Consider the following 17,842-nt stretch of genomic DNA (forward strand, 5'->3'; position numbering starts at 1 on the left):
TAATGGAAGATCTCCCCAGAGAGTCCCACTCATTAACAGCTCTATGGAATATAAGTACTGGTATCATTCAGTGCCGGGTTAAACCACAACAAATATTTTTGAAGATGCAACAGCAGCTTCTCATGAAGATGATGACAGATTACACCAGTCCGATCAAAAAGCAGGACAATCCTTCTCCAAACATACAATTTACCTGGTATTTTAGTAATGCCACGGTGTCCACATATTAGCACAGCTTACCTTAGTAACAGCAATGTGAAGTTCTTCACTGCATTTGATATGACAGCTTGTCATCACACGGACTAGGTTGTTTTCATAACTGAAGTCTGGTATAAACACAGGTTTTTTTGCACTAATTTAACATCTTAGCTAAGGGAGTCCTGTCTTCTACTGGAATTGGTTCAATCTGTGTAACTTCTGTGTTGTAAAGTTTAAGAGCAATACTCTTAAAAATTATTTTAAAAAAAAATCCCTTTTCTCAAGATCTGTATTCCTGTCTCTAAGGAAAATAGAACTATAGCAAAAAGAGCATTTTAAGTACTGTGGTTATATCAGCACTTGCAATTACACTGAGATAGAGGGTGCGATATGGATTTGCATGCAAAAAGGCCCTTGTAGGTTTGTTTAGGCCTCTCCAAATTACCAGTTCTATTTGCAATGCTAGTTTATGATTAAAAAGCAAGTTTCTTTAGAAGAAACTCAAAACATAATTTTAAGACTTCATTATAGAAAAAGGCACAGGGCATTTTATCAATCAACAGTACAAAAATATGCAAGGAAAAATTATAACCCTTTAGATCTTCCATTTGGGTAAACAAAATTAAAATGCACCTAGTAACTGCCATAGTAGAATGGAGCAACATAAGGCACACAGTGCTCCCTTGTGTTCAAAAATTAAGACTTCAAAAATTTGTGAACTTAACAGTTCATTTCTATACAATGTAAGGGTTTAATAACTATGTTTTTTTCTAAATATAAAAGTTGGCTGAAGTGTGGTTAAGAAAGCTGAGAACACTCAACTTCTGAGCTCGTTAATTTTCAAGTGGGAAAATATTAGATGCTAAGTCATGTGTTTTATAAATGTGCTATGTAAGATTTCATTTGAAGTTCCATCACTGCATCACAAAACTACTCAGTTTGATTAAGAGAAAATTAGCAAGAAGACCTGTTTAGGCTACAAAGCAGTATTTACTTACCTTTGTGTGTTACAAGGATGCTATTCAAAACCTGCAAAAATATGTAATATTTCTGCCTAATAACCACTTAAGATGTGTTCCTGTGTGTGTGGATAATGTGTGAATTATGGACATATAAATAGGAAGGTAAAAAAAAAAAAGTACTTCCTCCCCCCCAAACTTAAAAGAATGGCCCTTAAATTATTTCATGTAAGGAAGAAAAGCAGTAGGAAGAGTTTGAATATACTTGACAGTTAAAAGCTGTTTGCAGAAGTGTAAAAGTGCTGATGGATACCACGTCAAAGACTTCATTTTCGTCACTAACAGTGAAAATGTAAGACCTAAGAGACAGGTGAGAAACCTAAATCACAAAAATACAATTCAAAGCAGTACAGTCAGTTGCTGATTCAAGCTGCAGACTGTGCGACCGTTTTGTTAAGACTTTAAAAATGCTGCAATACTTACCTTTTCTACATTATAAACAGGTATTGTCTTTATGGGAAAAATTTGAAGCTTGATCATGATGTTTGCATTCACAAATCAGCTCTTAATCATACAACTGTCCCACAATACAAATGAAACTTCTGCTATTGTCTCCATTTATCTCTGCGTGTGAATCTTTGAAGGTGAAGAAAAGCTTTGTGCCACATTAAACAAACATCCCCTAACCCTAAACTCCCTAGTCTTGCAGAGCCAAGAATGGATGGGTATTCAAAGAAAACGTGGTTATTCATGAATATCCCTATGCGATACATACATTTGAACAACAGTGAAGATGATATGGCAGCAGTCTTTTCAGGCTTTACAGCATTGTAATTATGATCGCTTGCCCATGATGGTGTGGTGTTTTCTGTTGCTGGCTCTCTAGCAATAGGTTGAGCATTTGCCTCAGTCTTGGCAGCTGACAAAACAGTCTTCACATTCGTTTCTTTTTTCTCAGGAACTTGTCTCTTCTGGTTTGAAAGAGGCTTAGCGCCTGCCTGTAATGGTTGAGAGAAGCTTCATTACTAATCCTCATCAAATATACTGTATTTCACAAACAAGCTGTGCTACAGTTACATACAGGTAAGCAAATTTACTGTATAAGTGAGCTCCTGTAAATACAACTGACATTACACAATCTCAAATCCAAGTCTTTAGGAGCAACTGTAACTCAGGAGCAGGGAATGATTAATAGAAACCTCATAACTGTGTTCTTTCCTTTGTTTTAAAAGCTACTTGTTACTCTACAGCTGTTTCAAAAGTAAAGAGGCCTTAATTTCACTGTTTTTGCTTTCCGAACCACACATATAATAAGAAGTTAATTCACAATTTATAGTTATTCCAAATTATTGTCCAATCCAGTAATTAAACAAAAAATTGGAATTTAAATGGAAATTAAATAAAAAAGGAGAAATTGCAATTAATCTTAGGATAAAATGGTATCTTTTTTTAAAATTAAAGTATATAGACAGTGTTCCTGTCTGGAAAGTTTTTTGCAGAAATTCTACCCACCTATTAAAATAATTTTCAGAAGAGTAATTTATAAGAACAAAAGGAACAGAAAACAGGATAGGAAACAAACAAACAAAAAGGATGTGTCTCTTTAATGTACAACTTAGTAATTTTGTCTGTCTCAAAAAGGATAGCACAGAGACAAGCAGGAAACAGAAGGAGAGCACACAAACTGTTCTTCAACGCAGCTTTTTCAGACCACAAATATAAACTTACCTGGAGATGAGATTTTGTCACACCAGGTTTTTCAGATTTTGGTTTGGTCTTCTCTTTAGGTTTTGGTTTTGTATCTTTGCCTGTACTCAGATACTTCATGGTGGCTGCAGCATGTTTGAGAATGCAGTCATTGCTGCAATACACAGAATCAGGCTGAGCCACATTGAAACAGCCAGGCCCAATGCACTTTGACACACCAGGAGCATCAACTACCTGAAGATTGAAGTAGAACAAGTTCAAAGATCAAAAATGAATCATCAGAAACACACCTTTACAACATGAAGAATTTACAAAAGCTCAGACTACAGCTATGACAGTGACCTGACAGTGACCTTAGCAATTACCTACATAAGAATAGTTTTCATCCTTGAGATGCCATAAACAACCCATACAAATTAAAAAGATTTCATTCTTGCAACAGTATTTTTAGGATGTGTTGCACTGGTTGTCCTGCTGGCAGCTAAGTAATGGACACTGATTTTCAGATCCCACAAACAGAAATGCTTTTGCTCTGATCCTCCACATAACATGAGGAACTTCCCTAACAGCACAGAGCTGTTTTCAAAAGATAAAGATTTCTAAAACACATTATGCTTGTATTCCACTACCAGCACCTGTCTTCAACCAGCCACATGCAGCATAACAGGTAATTCTTGCTCAAGAGGCTTACAAATTTTAATATCAGAAGTCTTCATCTGGCATAAACACAGCCATTCTCCTACAGAATTTTGTCTTATTTTTTGCATATTTAAAAGTTCACATATAACACCTACATTTTCTTTACACTACTTTCAACATCACTTCCTCCTCAGTGTTAAGATTTAAAGTACAGCACATACCTCAAAAACACAATATATAAGGTCAGTATCACTTGTTCCATCTACTAGATCACTCAAAAATATTATACAATGACATTTATACAACTGACCTAATACTCAAAACTGCTGTGGATGGGGACAGTCTCTCCTCCTCCTCCATAAACTGCTATTTCTAAGTTACAGTTTCTAAGCAATATTTCCACTAGAACAAATAACCTTTATATAGCTTAACATCTTTTTTCCTCCCAAAGTCAAAGACCAGTTAGTTGCTGTGGTCTGATGAAAGCTGAGTTTGGGATTTTTCCCGTAAAAATTGATACTATGTTTCCTATTCTTTTCCATCGTGCATTCACTTAACGGAGATGTTAAAGAAAAAAAAGGGTGAAATTTCCCTAGGAAGCACCTCAAACTCCAGGTAACAGCCACCATTAACTGTTAAAGAATATTACTCGGATAATGACAAAACTTTCATCACTGATGTTTCTACTTATAGAATTCCTAGGAGTTTCAATCACAAACTAGTTCTTAAGTAATACGTATTTATGGACAGCAACATAAACGAGTCTTCTGTGAAGTGCTTAGAATGCTGGTGTGAGAACACAGTAACTGTCAGACATAACTGAGTGGCTTCAGCCCATCAAAATATGAAATAGCAATGAATTCTTTCCCTAGGATGAGCAGGGAATTGTGCACAGAGAATGGGTTGCTTGCTTCCATACATAGAGTTCCTCACTAACGTATGAGGGACAGAATGGGATAAAAAAGAGACTTGACTGTCCAGTTTGTGATCTCAGATGCAGAGCCATCTGTTAATCATGAATGGAACAGTTCCATTCTTTTTCAAAATGCCAGAAGAGTATCTAAAATGTTAGTAGTTTTTCCATACAAGCCCAATTATAATTATCTTCTTCTTTCACTAAAAGATGTCCAACCCATTCAGGTAACACGTTAGCACATTAATACCAAAGGTAAGCAGAAGTAGTACTTAAAATTAATACTACTGCTGTCAGAGAAATGTAGACAGCAGCAGTCAACCTTTGAACTGTTTCTGTACCAGTATGTACAAGTGCACATTCAACATAGCTGAAATTGTTTGCAAACATTTGAGTAAATGTTTAACACATTCACCTTAAAAAGAGTATTAAACATGCACTAAGATCCCACTGCTTTCATCTATGCTTAAGTTCACTGTACTGATATTAGTAGTTCTGATATTTAAATTGCTGAGTATTTTTTTCATAAATATTTTGCAGGAAAATTTTCTACAACAGGAAGATTCCTCCTAAGAGCAGCGTATAATCCAAGTCATTGGACTGATTCATTGGCGTGACACCAAAATTCAAAGACTATCACAAAATCACACGAATCTGATCAGCTGCAGCCTTCTCATAATAAATACACTAAAAGTGGTCTTCAAGGCATAGTAAGAGAAAACCACTGGCATTACTATGGCAGCTTCAGTAATGCAATTATGATCAATGCAGCACAAAGTTTTAAATCCGCATGGCCTTGAGCTAAAGCATCTTGTTTAGCTCTATTTTGACTTGAGCATGGAACCTGCTATTACAAAATTCAAGCTTATTCTGTATTTCATATCAGAACTCACAGTAATTTTAAATGCACATCCTTATATTACTCTCTCAAAAGGCAATATAAAACCTTTGCCTATATGCTAGTAACTTAAAGAAGCATCATGATAATAAATACCAGAGCTTCAACTGGAAGTACAGAGGTAACAGTAACAGCTAGTACTAACTCCAACACAGACACCTGCCAACATTAAGTACAAACTTCCATTATCACTGAAAATGTAAAAAAATTGAGATTTTAAAGCTAGAATAAGATGGTCTAGAATTCTGATCTTTGATTTCCAGAATAGAACTTAAATAACACAGACTACACTGTGCGGCATTTCCTTACACATAAATAAATGTTTTACATCACCTCTTCCATAAACGTTTTGTTTTTAGTTAGCTCCTACACTGATAGAACTACAGATAAACTACAGTAACATTTAGAGAGTTGGACAAATTTATACTTAACTTTAATAAGCAAAATTGAATTTACTGCTATACAAATAAGCTATTGCTTCAATGTACACCACAAAATACAAAAAATACTGAGAACCTGAAATACTTACAGGTTGAAATATCTTGAGCTTTTTCTTCCCACTTGGATTCGCAGCTTTTTCAATCCTACCCTTGATGCCTTGGTCCTCAACAGACTTTTGTTCAATTGTTCCTATGCTTGTGAATTCTGTACCATCCACATTTACTTGCCCTGCTTTAGTTTCCTGCTGGTCTGTTTCTGAAATAGACTCATCCTGTCCCTGTAGAATGGTGCAGTTTGGACAGATATAGTCCTCACCATTCCTTTCCAACAGCCGCCCTCGAGCCTCAGAAATACCCACACAGTCACCATGAAACCATTCCTCACATCTATCACAACAAATCATGAACCTGGAAAAGAAGAAAAGCAACAGTAAAGCACGAGAAAAATAAGACTACAGCTGAAACTTGATTCTTTTTACACAGTAGATATTAATTTTCCTGCTATGTTATCAATGTACTGTTTTGCCTAGTCGTTCACTTGTTTTCATTAATATATCTCCTTGAATATTTATTATAAAATCCCCCCAGAACTTCAAATAAACCCAGTAGCTTATTTACATATACCCAAAAAGTAAGCCATAGCAACTGGTTTATTTTCTCCATCACAAAAAACTTCCAGCTACTAGCACTGCATTTTTAACTGAAAGTTTTGCCTACCTGTTGTTATGAGGCTGACGACAAATACAATACAGTGCATTGGGGTCATAAATCTCCGACTCTGGTTTGCTTTTGGGCAATTCTTCAGGTTCTTCATCTGCAATTCCTTTTGCTCCAGCAGTAGGTTTGATCTCCTTTTGAACCTGAAGATCTTCAGTGTTTTCTTCAGATACAACAACCTGACTTGCAATCTCAATGTTATCTACAATCTCAGGCTCCTGTTTGACAGATAATTCAGTCTTAACTGGTTGCTCAGTCTGAGCATTATCTGTTTCTGCAGTATCTTGCTCTGAAGTTCTTTTTCTCAAGCGACTCTGTATTTCTTTCAGTGTCAGTTGTGTAGGTTTCTGTTCAACACGTTTGTTTCTTAGTCGGTTCTGCAGTTCCTTCAGTGTTAAGCCATCACTGTCACTGTCAGAAGTATCTTCCTCCTCTTCCTCTTCATCCTCTTCCTCCTCCTCTTCTTCTTTTGTGCGTCTGCTTTTAGAGCCTTTCTGATCCTTACTCCTAGTGCTGGTCCTGCGAGTTGCAGGCTTTATATCTGAAGCACTTTCAACACTATCTTCTGACGCAGTTTCAGCATCTGTAGCTGGACAAGATGCAGGTTCACTTGAATCTTCCAAAGCAATAGGAGCATTTCTCCTCCCCCTGCGCCTTACTGTTGTGAGAAATTCTTCCACTCTTTCTGTTCTCTTTGGTTGTCGCCCACTACGCCTGAGATTTAAGCTTTGTTGCTGCTGTTGTGGCTGTTCACTAGAGTCCATATCAATGTCTCCAGCACCTTCTCTCTTGGCAATTGTAGTCCTTCGAAACCCCCAGGTTTTCCTGAACTCTTTGCTTGTAGGCTTGATAGATTTTTGTTCCTCCTCATTGCTTTGCTCACCTTTTTCATCCAAAGCTGATGCTAAAAACCAAGAGAAAAGTCACTGAATTAGTAGAGGTGAAGAACATTTTCCCTAACTTTTCTCCCAACAACACAGTATTATTTTCTTTGTAGTAACAGATGAACACACCTCCACCTCATTTTATGGCCCTGAAAACTGATGAATATTTCCCTGTGAACTGTCGCAGCAGTGGCAGTTACTTATATCACTATACACTGTGCCACAATAGCCCAAATGCTATGGTCTCTTGTGTTATTTAAATATATATATTTACATATGACAAATCAACTTACTTTCTGCCCAATTTAAGAAGAAATCTTACCGGGGGAACTGTTTTCCATGTTGTCAGTATTAGATTCAGACTCCACAGACACTGGCTGTAAGCTTACAGCTTGTTCCATAGTATAGACACCACTCTCCCCACCTTGAAACACTAAGGACAAACATAAGGTTCAAAACTTAGATTAAAAAAATATATACAGCCTTCACTACTTCTCCAGTAAGGTTTATTTGCTAGATGAAATTATAAGAAACAGTACAAAAAAAATAAAATAAAAATCAAGATCTTCAGAAGAATTTTTCAGAGGAAAAAAATAATCATTTGAATGATAATTGAGAAAGGTTGTTCACTGTTTCATTATTTGCAAGAAGGTATTTAGTCTACATGATCTACCAGAATGGGAGGGAGAGAAGAGGCACAAAAGCCTCCAAGTTTCCCACAGCGTTTTAGTTAAATGACTCTCCTACTGGAGAAGCAAGTGGCAGGAATAAATAAAACAAGTCTGAGGCTACATTTTGAGCGTTCAGGAATAAGTTTGAATCGTTTGAATAAGTTTAAGTTAGTATTATACCACAGCATCACATCTTAAATGAATTGTATGCCCTGCAAACTGCCCTCCTAGAATTCAGCAACTGTATTTTGCAGTCACTGCAATTATGTTACTCATGTAAGATTATAACATGCAGTACTAAGTATACCAAAATGAAATGGATTAACAGAAACAGCATTTTCAAAGCACTAAGAAGAAAAGCTGACCATCTCCCAGGCATGTTTCTGGGGCAGGTATCTATATTTTCCTGGCACAAGGGTTGCTCAGTAAACCTCAATGGGCACTTTAAAGAATTCTCAACATAACGGTAAATACTGAAAGCATCAAAGCTGTATATATTACAGTTGCAAGTTTTCAGAGCATTGCATATTAAACTTTTCAATCTGTTTCCAGCACTGCAGTGTATCTTGGTGATAAACACCTCCTTATTTCACACACAGCACAACAGTAATGCAACTGATCCACTATCACATACGATCTCTCTACGGTGTAATTCTTGCTTTCTATTATTATATTTAATACAGTGTTAAAACAGAAGGTTAACTATCACTGCTAGGCAAACAGTAAAGATGGAGAATTTTAAAGCCCATTTTTATGTTAAAAATGTAATATTTGAATTGCAACTCAAGCCATTCAGTGAAATACTAGAAATTTAGCTATAAAGATAGAGAATTACAGATCATCAACTTAAACATTAACTGATTAGTTTGAATATTCCCATTAGAAAACAAAGAACTTTCAGCCTGTAGTATGGAAAAACAAAATCCCTTTGAATCCTTAAATCCTGATCCCTTACCAAAAAAACCTGTAGCTATAGCTCCTTGTTCTGTTTTTTAAGGCAACACTAAAATTAGACCCACATCAGAAAAAGGCAGCCATGGAAGCAAGAGCAGAACAAGATGAAACAATTAAAATTCACATCTTTGTTTACTTTGGAAAGTGAAGACATGCTAGAAATTACAGGCCGAGGTTATCTAAATCAAGATTTAAACTTCAAATAAAACAAGAAGAAATAAGCCTCTTCAAAATGTGCTTTACCTGACACAGCATTAGAGGTTTGAAGAGATTCTCTCTGTTGAGCTGAATTAAAAGGAGATCCAGAAGAGGGCAGCAAAGGATCAGAGTCATTCAGCATTATCCTTCCAACGCATGCTGAATTTCCCGATTCAGAAGCACCAGACTGACCCTCTGAGTTGTCAGCAGGAGCAAATACCAACAATTCTTTTTCAGATGACTCCTGGAAAAAAAAGAAAAGAAAAAAGAAATGAAAAAAACAGAAATGTATTTATGAAGGTTTTTGTTGTTGTTGTTTTTTTAAACCACCAAATACTTCATCTTGGAATTGGAATCCATTATAAACCAACTTCTTACTTCATCTTTTTGTCAGCTCTTCATTTTCAGAAAGACATTGAAACAAGAATGAAAAGTTTAAGTAAAGCAATACTACCTCCACACTTACCAATGGATGAGACTCATTAATTCACGGAGGAGCCCATCAAGACTCATTTCCACTATTTTAGAAGTATTTTGAGAGTTAAATTTACTGAATATATATTATGCAATGAAAACACAGAAAACTGTGTCAGTACACCAAGGTTTACCAGCAGTGAGGATTAACCAGTTTGTGAAATTCATCACTGAAGAATTAAGGAGTGTTCCCTACCATTGTCCCTTTTGCTAAAGAGGTTTGCAATGCACAGCAGTTCAGAAGCTTCAGAGAGCAGAAGGTGACATTAATAATCACATTTTTTTATCCCCCCCCAAAAATGACCCAGAAAAACATTTCGGAATCAAGGCATTCATTTACAGTACCAAAACAAGACCAATGTTTTGTCCAAGGGTTTACATTAAAAAAAATATGGAACACAAACACTGACTGTTTGTATCTGAGTTAAGTAGGCTGAAAAATCTGAAGGAAAAATATGTATTTATATGGTTTCCACTACTCTAAAGCAACACTAGAACAGAGTGTGGGAAGTAGGACCTGATGAAAGGGATAAAAATAAATAAATAAAAATGCACTTTTCAACTGGCCTTTAAAGCACAACGATAAGGGCCAGATTCTGCATGTTAGGATTCTGCAATTAAATAGAGGGGAGCAGCCACACTAGTTGTAGGATATCACTAATACACTAATAATTGCTTCAAAGCGATACAAACAGATTCTGGTAACAATTTGCTGTTTAGAAGCTCTCTTCATAAACAATTATTATCTCTAGGTGAACACCAGTGACAGGGGAAAAAAGAACCCATCCCAAAATGTGATTCTTAGTGGACCACTATTATTTAATGAACAGTCAATTTCATAATCTGCACAACTGTGGGAAAGTAGAATTCTGGGGTAGGGTGAAGGAATGGAGCTATATTATATAGCTATATTCACATCAGCATCTCTTGCCTCTACACTTTCCCTACAGAGGGCTACATATATTACATACATTGTGTCAACCATTCCCAAACAAGTTTAAAAAAAAAAATAGAAAAAAGACAGGAGAATAACCTAGCTTTAGAGACCCTAGTACTGTATCTCATGGCATTGAATACCTGCTCTAATTCGTATTTGGCTCCAGAGTCTGTCAGTGATGTCTGAAGACAGTCTGAGTTACTCAAAGTGCTTCCTTCCACGCTGCTGCTCTGTAATAACCTTTCAATCTCCCTGTTCAGAATCTCCAACTCATCACACATCACGTAATTTTTAAGTGATAATCCTAAAGGAAGAGGGAAAGTCAGCTAATCACTTCTTGTTCAACTGTAATGTTAAGCTATGAAAACAAACTATATTTCTTAAACACTTTAGAAGTGCATATAATTTGAATATTCTATCCAATATACACTAACGAACTGTCTACATAGATTACTACCTTCACATTCTACAGTTACACTGTGGTGTATAAAGGGCTGTTTGAGCAACACGCTCTTTGTAATTCTTGTTTTGAGCCACAGAGCTGAAATCACCAACTTGTTCTCCAAGTGGAATCAGCTCCTTCTGCAGAGATATTCTGGCTCTCTGAACACAACACGTGTTGCAGTCTGACAGCCATACCCCACCCAGCAGTAAGGCTGTACAGTACACACACAGTTAACAGTTTAACATAACACTTTTAAACACAATGTTAAATAAAGAAATTCTATGCAATAATAATGTGGGTGAGGTTTTTTGTTTTAAATGAAGACACGATATTATTACCTCTATTACATATTATTCTGTTTCTCAGATGAAAAAACTCTTTAACAGAACTAGAATTTTAAAATAATTTCAAGGTGGAAGGTTTAAGAATTTAATATATTTAAACTATCCCTCTACATTTGCTATGAAAATGCTTGGTTTTCGATTAAAACACAATCCTGTCTTTCCCCCACAGCTCCTTTCAAAGGGATCCCACCTGCCTGTAGAAAACTTTAGACCATCTTTTAAAAAGACCGGGCAGAACAAAGTGCTATTAATAATAAATGCTTTGTTGGTCTTTTTTTTTTTTGGCTTAACTTAGGAACTTATGTAGTAAACAATCCTCATTTTGAGAATACTTAAGCCTTTAAGGCTACCTATAAATAAAGTTAGACAAGTTATGAATTTCTTTAAAAGGCAATAGATCTTTCACAGATGAAGTAAGCCTTGACAATAGAACATGAAGGTTTACAGATTAAAATGGTAACATAAAATAGTTCCTCATTAAACAACTCAAGGATTCAAATGCTGAATAACTGAATAAATTCACAGTTATGGAGCATGATGAACAGTGTGCAATGCTAACATTACTTGGGCTGTTATTCTGCCTTAGCCCCACCAATCCCCTGCCCCCTTGGTTGCAATTCACTTACACGTGGCCTATACCACACACACATCCATCCTCACCACAGGAACGTCCCCCTGAATTCATGGTAACTAGACCAGGTTTATGAATCCAGCAAAAAAAAAAACCCAATGAGTGAAAGGATGAAAAATTAGTCTCAAAAGTAGTGCAAAGACATACGAGAGCACAAAAGCCCTTTCAAGCAGCAACAACAGCTCAGCTGCAAGATGAGATGCAAGAGCTCATCACACTTCAACCAGCTGTACCTCCCCACTGCCCCCCTCAGCCGAGATTTCCTTTTCAAACTCTGATCAATGTATCAAGCTTGCAAACCAGTGTGAGCATTCCAATAAAACAACAGCTGCTTGTCTAGAAGTAGAGCAAAAAGCTGACACAGTATCTTGATAAATAATATTTGGTCAAGAAAACATTTACTTATGTACTGCTTTGCAGGAAAACACTCGTATTTCCCCTGAAAAAGTCAGGCACTTGAATTCAATGTGGACCTTAATTTCAGAAGCAACCAAATTATCCTAAGCACTACAACAATAAATAACCTCGTTTAAACAAAAAACACACACACAGAACTGCCACTAAACAAAGCACACAAAATCCTAAGCTTAGATAGTTTTCAGCTGAAGGAAAAGACAGTAAAACTTCTGAAGTCCTTATGGTATTATAGCCTTTATCTGATAGAAGTTTACAGTTCCAATGTGATCAACTGCACTCAAGAAGTGAGGAGTGCGAAGCCAGCACTCACATTCAGCATCCGTCTAGATGCAGCCCTGTATCATTCAGTCTACAAGTCATCAGCAACTGATTTAACAGGAGGAAGAAAAGAAATTCCCAAATTCCAAATCCTGCTGCTACGACAGCAGTTGCTCACACACTGTCCACATTACTAAATGGACCAAATAAGGAAGTCTCTTATCTGCCCTTTCTTACCTGTAAATCCACTATAATTCCCACATTCAGACAAAACCTCCTTAGTGTACTACTGTGCACTGCCATTTTTGTAACCAAACAGTTCACAAACATCACACAAAAAAGGGAGAGCTCAGCTACAAGTTACCTGTGGTTGGGAGATGATAACTGCAGGACAGGCAGCCTGAAGATACCCGTACTTGCAGAAGGCGAATTTAATTAAGCTGTTCTAGATGCCTCAATATAACTGTCATCACAACCATGAAAAGGACAGAATGAACTTATCAAAGAACAGCCACATTTCCCTGTCTTTTTCATGTTTCTGCTTTTTAGACAACGGTTCATTTAACAAATTAATTATCTCCAATTCAGAGGTAATAAGCATTCAGTGTGTCCACAGACTGCATAAAAATCTTGTCTTTTTCAGAACTTTTATTTTAATTGCATGATGAATTTCCTGTCTTAATTAACTGGGAAGATCTCACATGAAAAAGAGATATTGAAAGTCAACTTAGTATTATTACCTTTAAACTGAATTAAGAGCAACCAAGAGAGCTTCTCCTACATCTGAGGACTTGGGTACAAACAAAAAGTATAGGTAAAATTCAGGGTAAATTCTCCAATTTCAGCTTCCCAGCTATCTACTTCCTTAGGAATTCATTTATTTATTAAGAATAATGTTCTTTATCTTCTCATTAGTGCTAGTCCCTGTTAATGGCTTCACTTAAAATATCCTGCACCTTACTGCATGTTCTTCTATAAGAGCTAATCTTTTATGCCAGACAATATGCTGTAATCTGTACAAGTTCCTGAACCTGCTAATTTACAGGCTATACAAATACCCTGCACAAGTGTTTAGGTCCAAACAATGACACCCTGCTGATTGATTCTCATCTCTTTATGTGCCTTTATATCTCCATACAAAAAGGTATTTGATTTTGCAATGTCTCACATGTAACACATCCCCATATAAACACAGAAAGCAAAGTTAACTGCAGACTCAGACATATTACAGACTTTAGCACCTTCAGGTCTTGATTCATTGGGCCCTGGTACTTAACAATGGGGGCTTACTTCTGCTCTAACAAGACGACACAGGCTTTGCTGCTTTGCCAAGTCCACTAAAACAACAGTTACTGCTTCAGATACATTGTCAGTACTCAATGTTAGGGCCCAAACACGGGCCAGAGATCTCCAGTAATCACAATGTTCAACAGAAGGGTCAGCAACTTTCAGTTATTGACAATACAGAAAGGTATTTGCACCCACAATGAAAATTAAAGTACAATAAAAGTCTTGCTTTTAACAAAGGCTATTAAAAGCAAGTACCATTAATCAGTGACCAATTTCAACTCCATACCCAGACAGAAGAAGTCTGGGCCATTATTATTATCACATCATATTACATGATTGGCTGAGAAGTCAAATAAGGACATCATTTCTGATGCAAATAAAACAACTGCTGGTATAGTTTAGTTGATGTTGCTCTCAGTTAGATGACTGATTCCATTGAAAATTAATTTTTATCCCCAACTTGTCAAAGATCACATCCAGGAAACTTGTACTCTAATTAACATTAGCGAAATTAATCCTTTGCATCAACAAGCATCACAAAAGCAGCTCAGAGAAAGTCAATAGGGCAAAGCCTACCCCATACATAGATCAGAAGTTTTATCCAGAAAGTAGAGGAAAGGTAAAAGTCACTGATCCCTAAGAACAGCAGGAAATAAGTTCAGCACTAGCAATGGAAAAGGCTGTGCACACATGGCGATGGTGCAGTTCCCTCCGCCTGCTCCTTCAGGAAAGTGCCAAGAGCAGAACACTTAACTGAGAAACTACAGATACTGATTGTCAATGTGAGGTGTTCTGCCACTTCTCTGAGGACTCGCACAGTCCACACCTACCTCAAGGCTGATAAGAGCCCTTGACATTTGCGGGTGTATGTCAAGATCCATGAAAACAGATACACCTCTGCTAAGAAAGCTTTTCCCCTATGTTCAACTTCCATATAGTCCGCTTTCATATGGAATGTACCTTCTGGTTACTAATTCTGATACCTTCCTTCTGAAAAAAGGAAATTACCTTTCCTAAAGCTGCGAGGTGGGAACACTGAAACAGAAGATATGCAGTAAACAAGTCAGAAAGGCAGCGACCATAATGCTTAACTCCAGATGTACAGAAACTGATTGGAGTTATATTGCCCAACTCCACTTCATGAATAATTTACTATCCCACTGTTTGACTGCTACAGATACATTGCGGCTCAAGGTCAGAAGCTCAGACATTCCCAGCAAATACATTTTTTACCAGTAAAACCTCCACATTTGAAAGTGGTTAAAAACACAATTTGCTTGAGAGTTATATCTAATAATAAGCAGTGAAGAAGAGTACAAAAAGCAACCAAAAGTAATGCTGCAAAAATCTACTGCAGTACTAACAGCTTTAAAGTTAACTTCTTCCTATTCCAGAGACAATACGTTATTTCACGTTAAAAAAATTAACATTAACATACTTTGTGATTTCAACAATGCATATTCAAGTAATACAGCCATATTCCTCATAAATACCCCCACACTAATAAAATGAAGAACAGACCCTTCTTAAAGAAGGAATTTAGGCTGCATGAAGCTGTAGTATATCCAGGCAAATATGAACTCTGCACACAACAGCACAAAGCATCAAGATCTACTTTCAAGGTAGCATTTACTACCACAGAAGTATTTCAGTCCCAAATACAAGACATGATATTTGTCAGAGATGGCAGCAATAGCATCTACAAGTCTCCTACTACATCCTTCCACCATGAGCTCCTGCTTCTGCCTCACCTGCCCACCCACCTTTACAAAGACAGGCAACAATACTCACAAAGCCCAGTCAAGGTAACTGGAAAGTGTTGTGTAGCACCTCATCTAAATCCCTAACAAAAGCCATGGGAGATAACAAACATGACTATTATGAGATTATGCTGACTCAAGACAGAAACCGATGCACTGCAGGATACAGGAGAACCCTTGGAAAATCAGTTTCTCCACTTAGGAAAGGTATCAAGAATCAGAGAACAAAACCCACTAGCAAATGAAACCAATTTGGCAATTTAAATAAATTACGAAAACAGATTTATTACAAGAACACATCTTCATATGGTGTTCACTCCTGTAAAAAAGAACCTTCAGTCACTCATTATTTTAATAAGTCCCTCTACAGAGTGTCTACACCATCATCCCATCCCTCCCATGATTTCTGTCATGTTACTCACTTACCTTACACGAGCCTAAGAAAGCCATTGCCACAAATGGGACAACAGCCCTGCACACAGGCAGTGAATGTGGCACCTCTGGAGGCATTGAATTTAATGTGTAAGCACAAAACCACATTGCCACAAACACACAGTGGACTCCAGTCAACAGTGAGACCCCAAAATGATAATGAACAGCTGCAGAGTATAATACAGCTACCCAACTAAAACAAGTGGTTCAGGCAGCTCCCTGGTTATACTATAGGCCTTCACCGTCACAATTACACAAGCCAGAAACATTCAGGGGCACAGTTCCTAATCAACAGAGCAGTGGTGTACGTTCCTCACATAGAGGTAATGGCACCATTAAAACTGTACTTTCACCTGTATGCTGTCTTTACAGGGTGGGGTGGCAGCTATGCACCATTTCAGTGCAATACAGTTTCATCAGTGCAGCCGCACACTGAATTTGAAGGCTCTACCAACACATTAGAACAGGAGCTTCTATGTAAAGAATGGGTTCACCTCAGGAAGAAGCAAGACTTTGAAAGTTCACACATTCTCTGGATGAATAAAGCTACATCAGAGTCCAACAGAAATGATACTTAAGAGTTTCTAATGTAAGGATACAGTTACTAATTTTAAGAACAAAATACTATAGAGATATGATTGGTATTCTCTACCCCAGAGCTTCACATGAGGCAGAGACTTCAATGGCTTACTATCAAGCTTTCTTAGTGCTCCTGTAACACCATCAAAAGCTTTTCTCCACATTCAGTTACACAAGGTAACCCCAGATCTACTCTAAACCAGAAGAGTTTACCCAAAGCAACAAAAACAAATGTATAATTTTTCCTCAGGTTTACCTCCCCTCTCAAGGTAAGAATAATACAAGCAAAAATGACACGGCAAAAAGAACATTAAGAACCACTGCAAGCACAATCCCAAGCAGCACAGACAGTTCTGCCCTTTTTTCCCCTTTTAGATAAAAAAGGGAGGGGGGGGAAGCACTTTTCTGTGGTCAAAAGCTTGTATTCCAAGAAAAAACTGTCTCCTTATGGCTTCAAAATCATGAAGCCAATTTCGTAAGCCACAGTCCTACGTTTAGCAAACAGATAGCAACTACAAACTTAGACTGCCATTGGTTATTACTCACTATACAATTATCTTTACCATTCCTTTTGTACCACTTTGGATGGAAATATTTCACAAATATACACTACATTTTTTGTTCATTCAGCTTCTTCTACAAAACCTGACCTCTTCAGCACCACTGATAATATACTGCCAGCAACTGCAAAGGAAACAAAGAGCTTTGGAAAACTGATTCACACCATCTGATATTCCTCCACTGAAGTACCAGTTCTTTATTGTGACTTACAAATAGTGGGATGTAAAGTGAACACAAACAGTTTAATTCTTCAAGATCCCATTGCTTCTTTATTTTTAAACATACAACTATATTGAAAGTATAGAATTGTCAAGTTTCAGCTTGAATGTTCACACTACTTAAAATTCCCTCTACTCCTTCAATAGCTTTGTACTATCTAGTAAAGCTGGGCAGGCTTTTTGTCAATTGGCACTATGATACATAAACTAGTTACACTTCCTACAATGTATCTATCTTAGTTTTACATGTATCTCTCTGTATCCTCTGGCATGTCTAATCCTGGTTGTCAGCAGAACTAAGTGTACAGAAATAGACTC

The 17,842-nt window shown here is 37.1% G+C and overlaps 1 protein-coding gene across 3 annotated transcripts in view; it reads right to left on the reverse strand.

Moving 5' to 3' along the window:
• DIDO1 (death inducer-obliterator 1) overlaps positions 1 to 17,842 on the reverse strand; it is a 45,234-nt gene that overhangs the window by 24,754 nt on the left and 2,638 nt on the right. For 2 of the 3 annotated variants that reach the window (XM_015881543.3, XM_015881544.3), the window contains exons 2-8: positions 10,730 to 10,893; positions 9,224 to 9,422; positions 7,678 to 7,788; positions 6,472 to 7,375; positions 5,844 to 6,162; positions 2,886 to 3,098; positions 1,933 to 2,155 (exon numbers count right to left, since the gene is read on the reverse strand). In XM_015881543.3, coding sequence (XP_015737029.2) covers positions 1,933 to 2,155; positions 2,886 to 3,098; positions 5,844 to 6,162; positions 6,472 to 7,375; positions 7,678 to 7,788; positions 9,224 to 9,422; positions 10,730 to 10,870 — 2,110 coding nt within the window. In that variant the 5' untranslated portion in view covers positions 10,871 to 10,893. The remainder of the gene's footprint in view (positions 1 to 1,932; positions 2,156 to 2,885; positions 3,099 to 5,843; positions 6,163 to 6,471; positions 7,376 to 7,677; positions 7,789 to 9,223; positions 9,423 to 10,729; positions 10,894 to 17,842) is intronic. The other variant, XM_015881546.2, reaches the window with a different exon arrangement.

The sequence above is a fragment of the Coturnix japonica genome, chromosome 19 (genome assembly GCF_054131305.1).
Source record: "Coturnix japonica strain WE chromosome 19, WE-NBRP24, whole genome shotgun sequence".
Classification (NCBI taxonomy): Eukaryota; Metazoa; Chordata; class Aves; order Galliformes; family Phasianidae; genus Coturnix; species Coturnix japonica.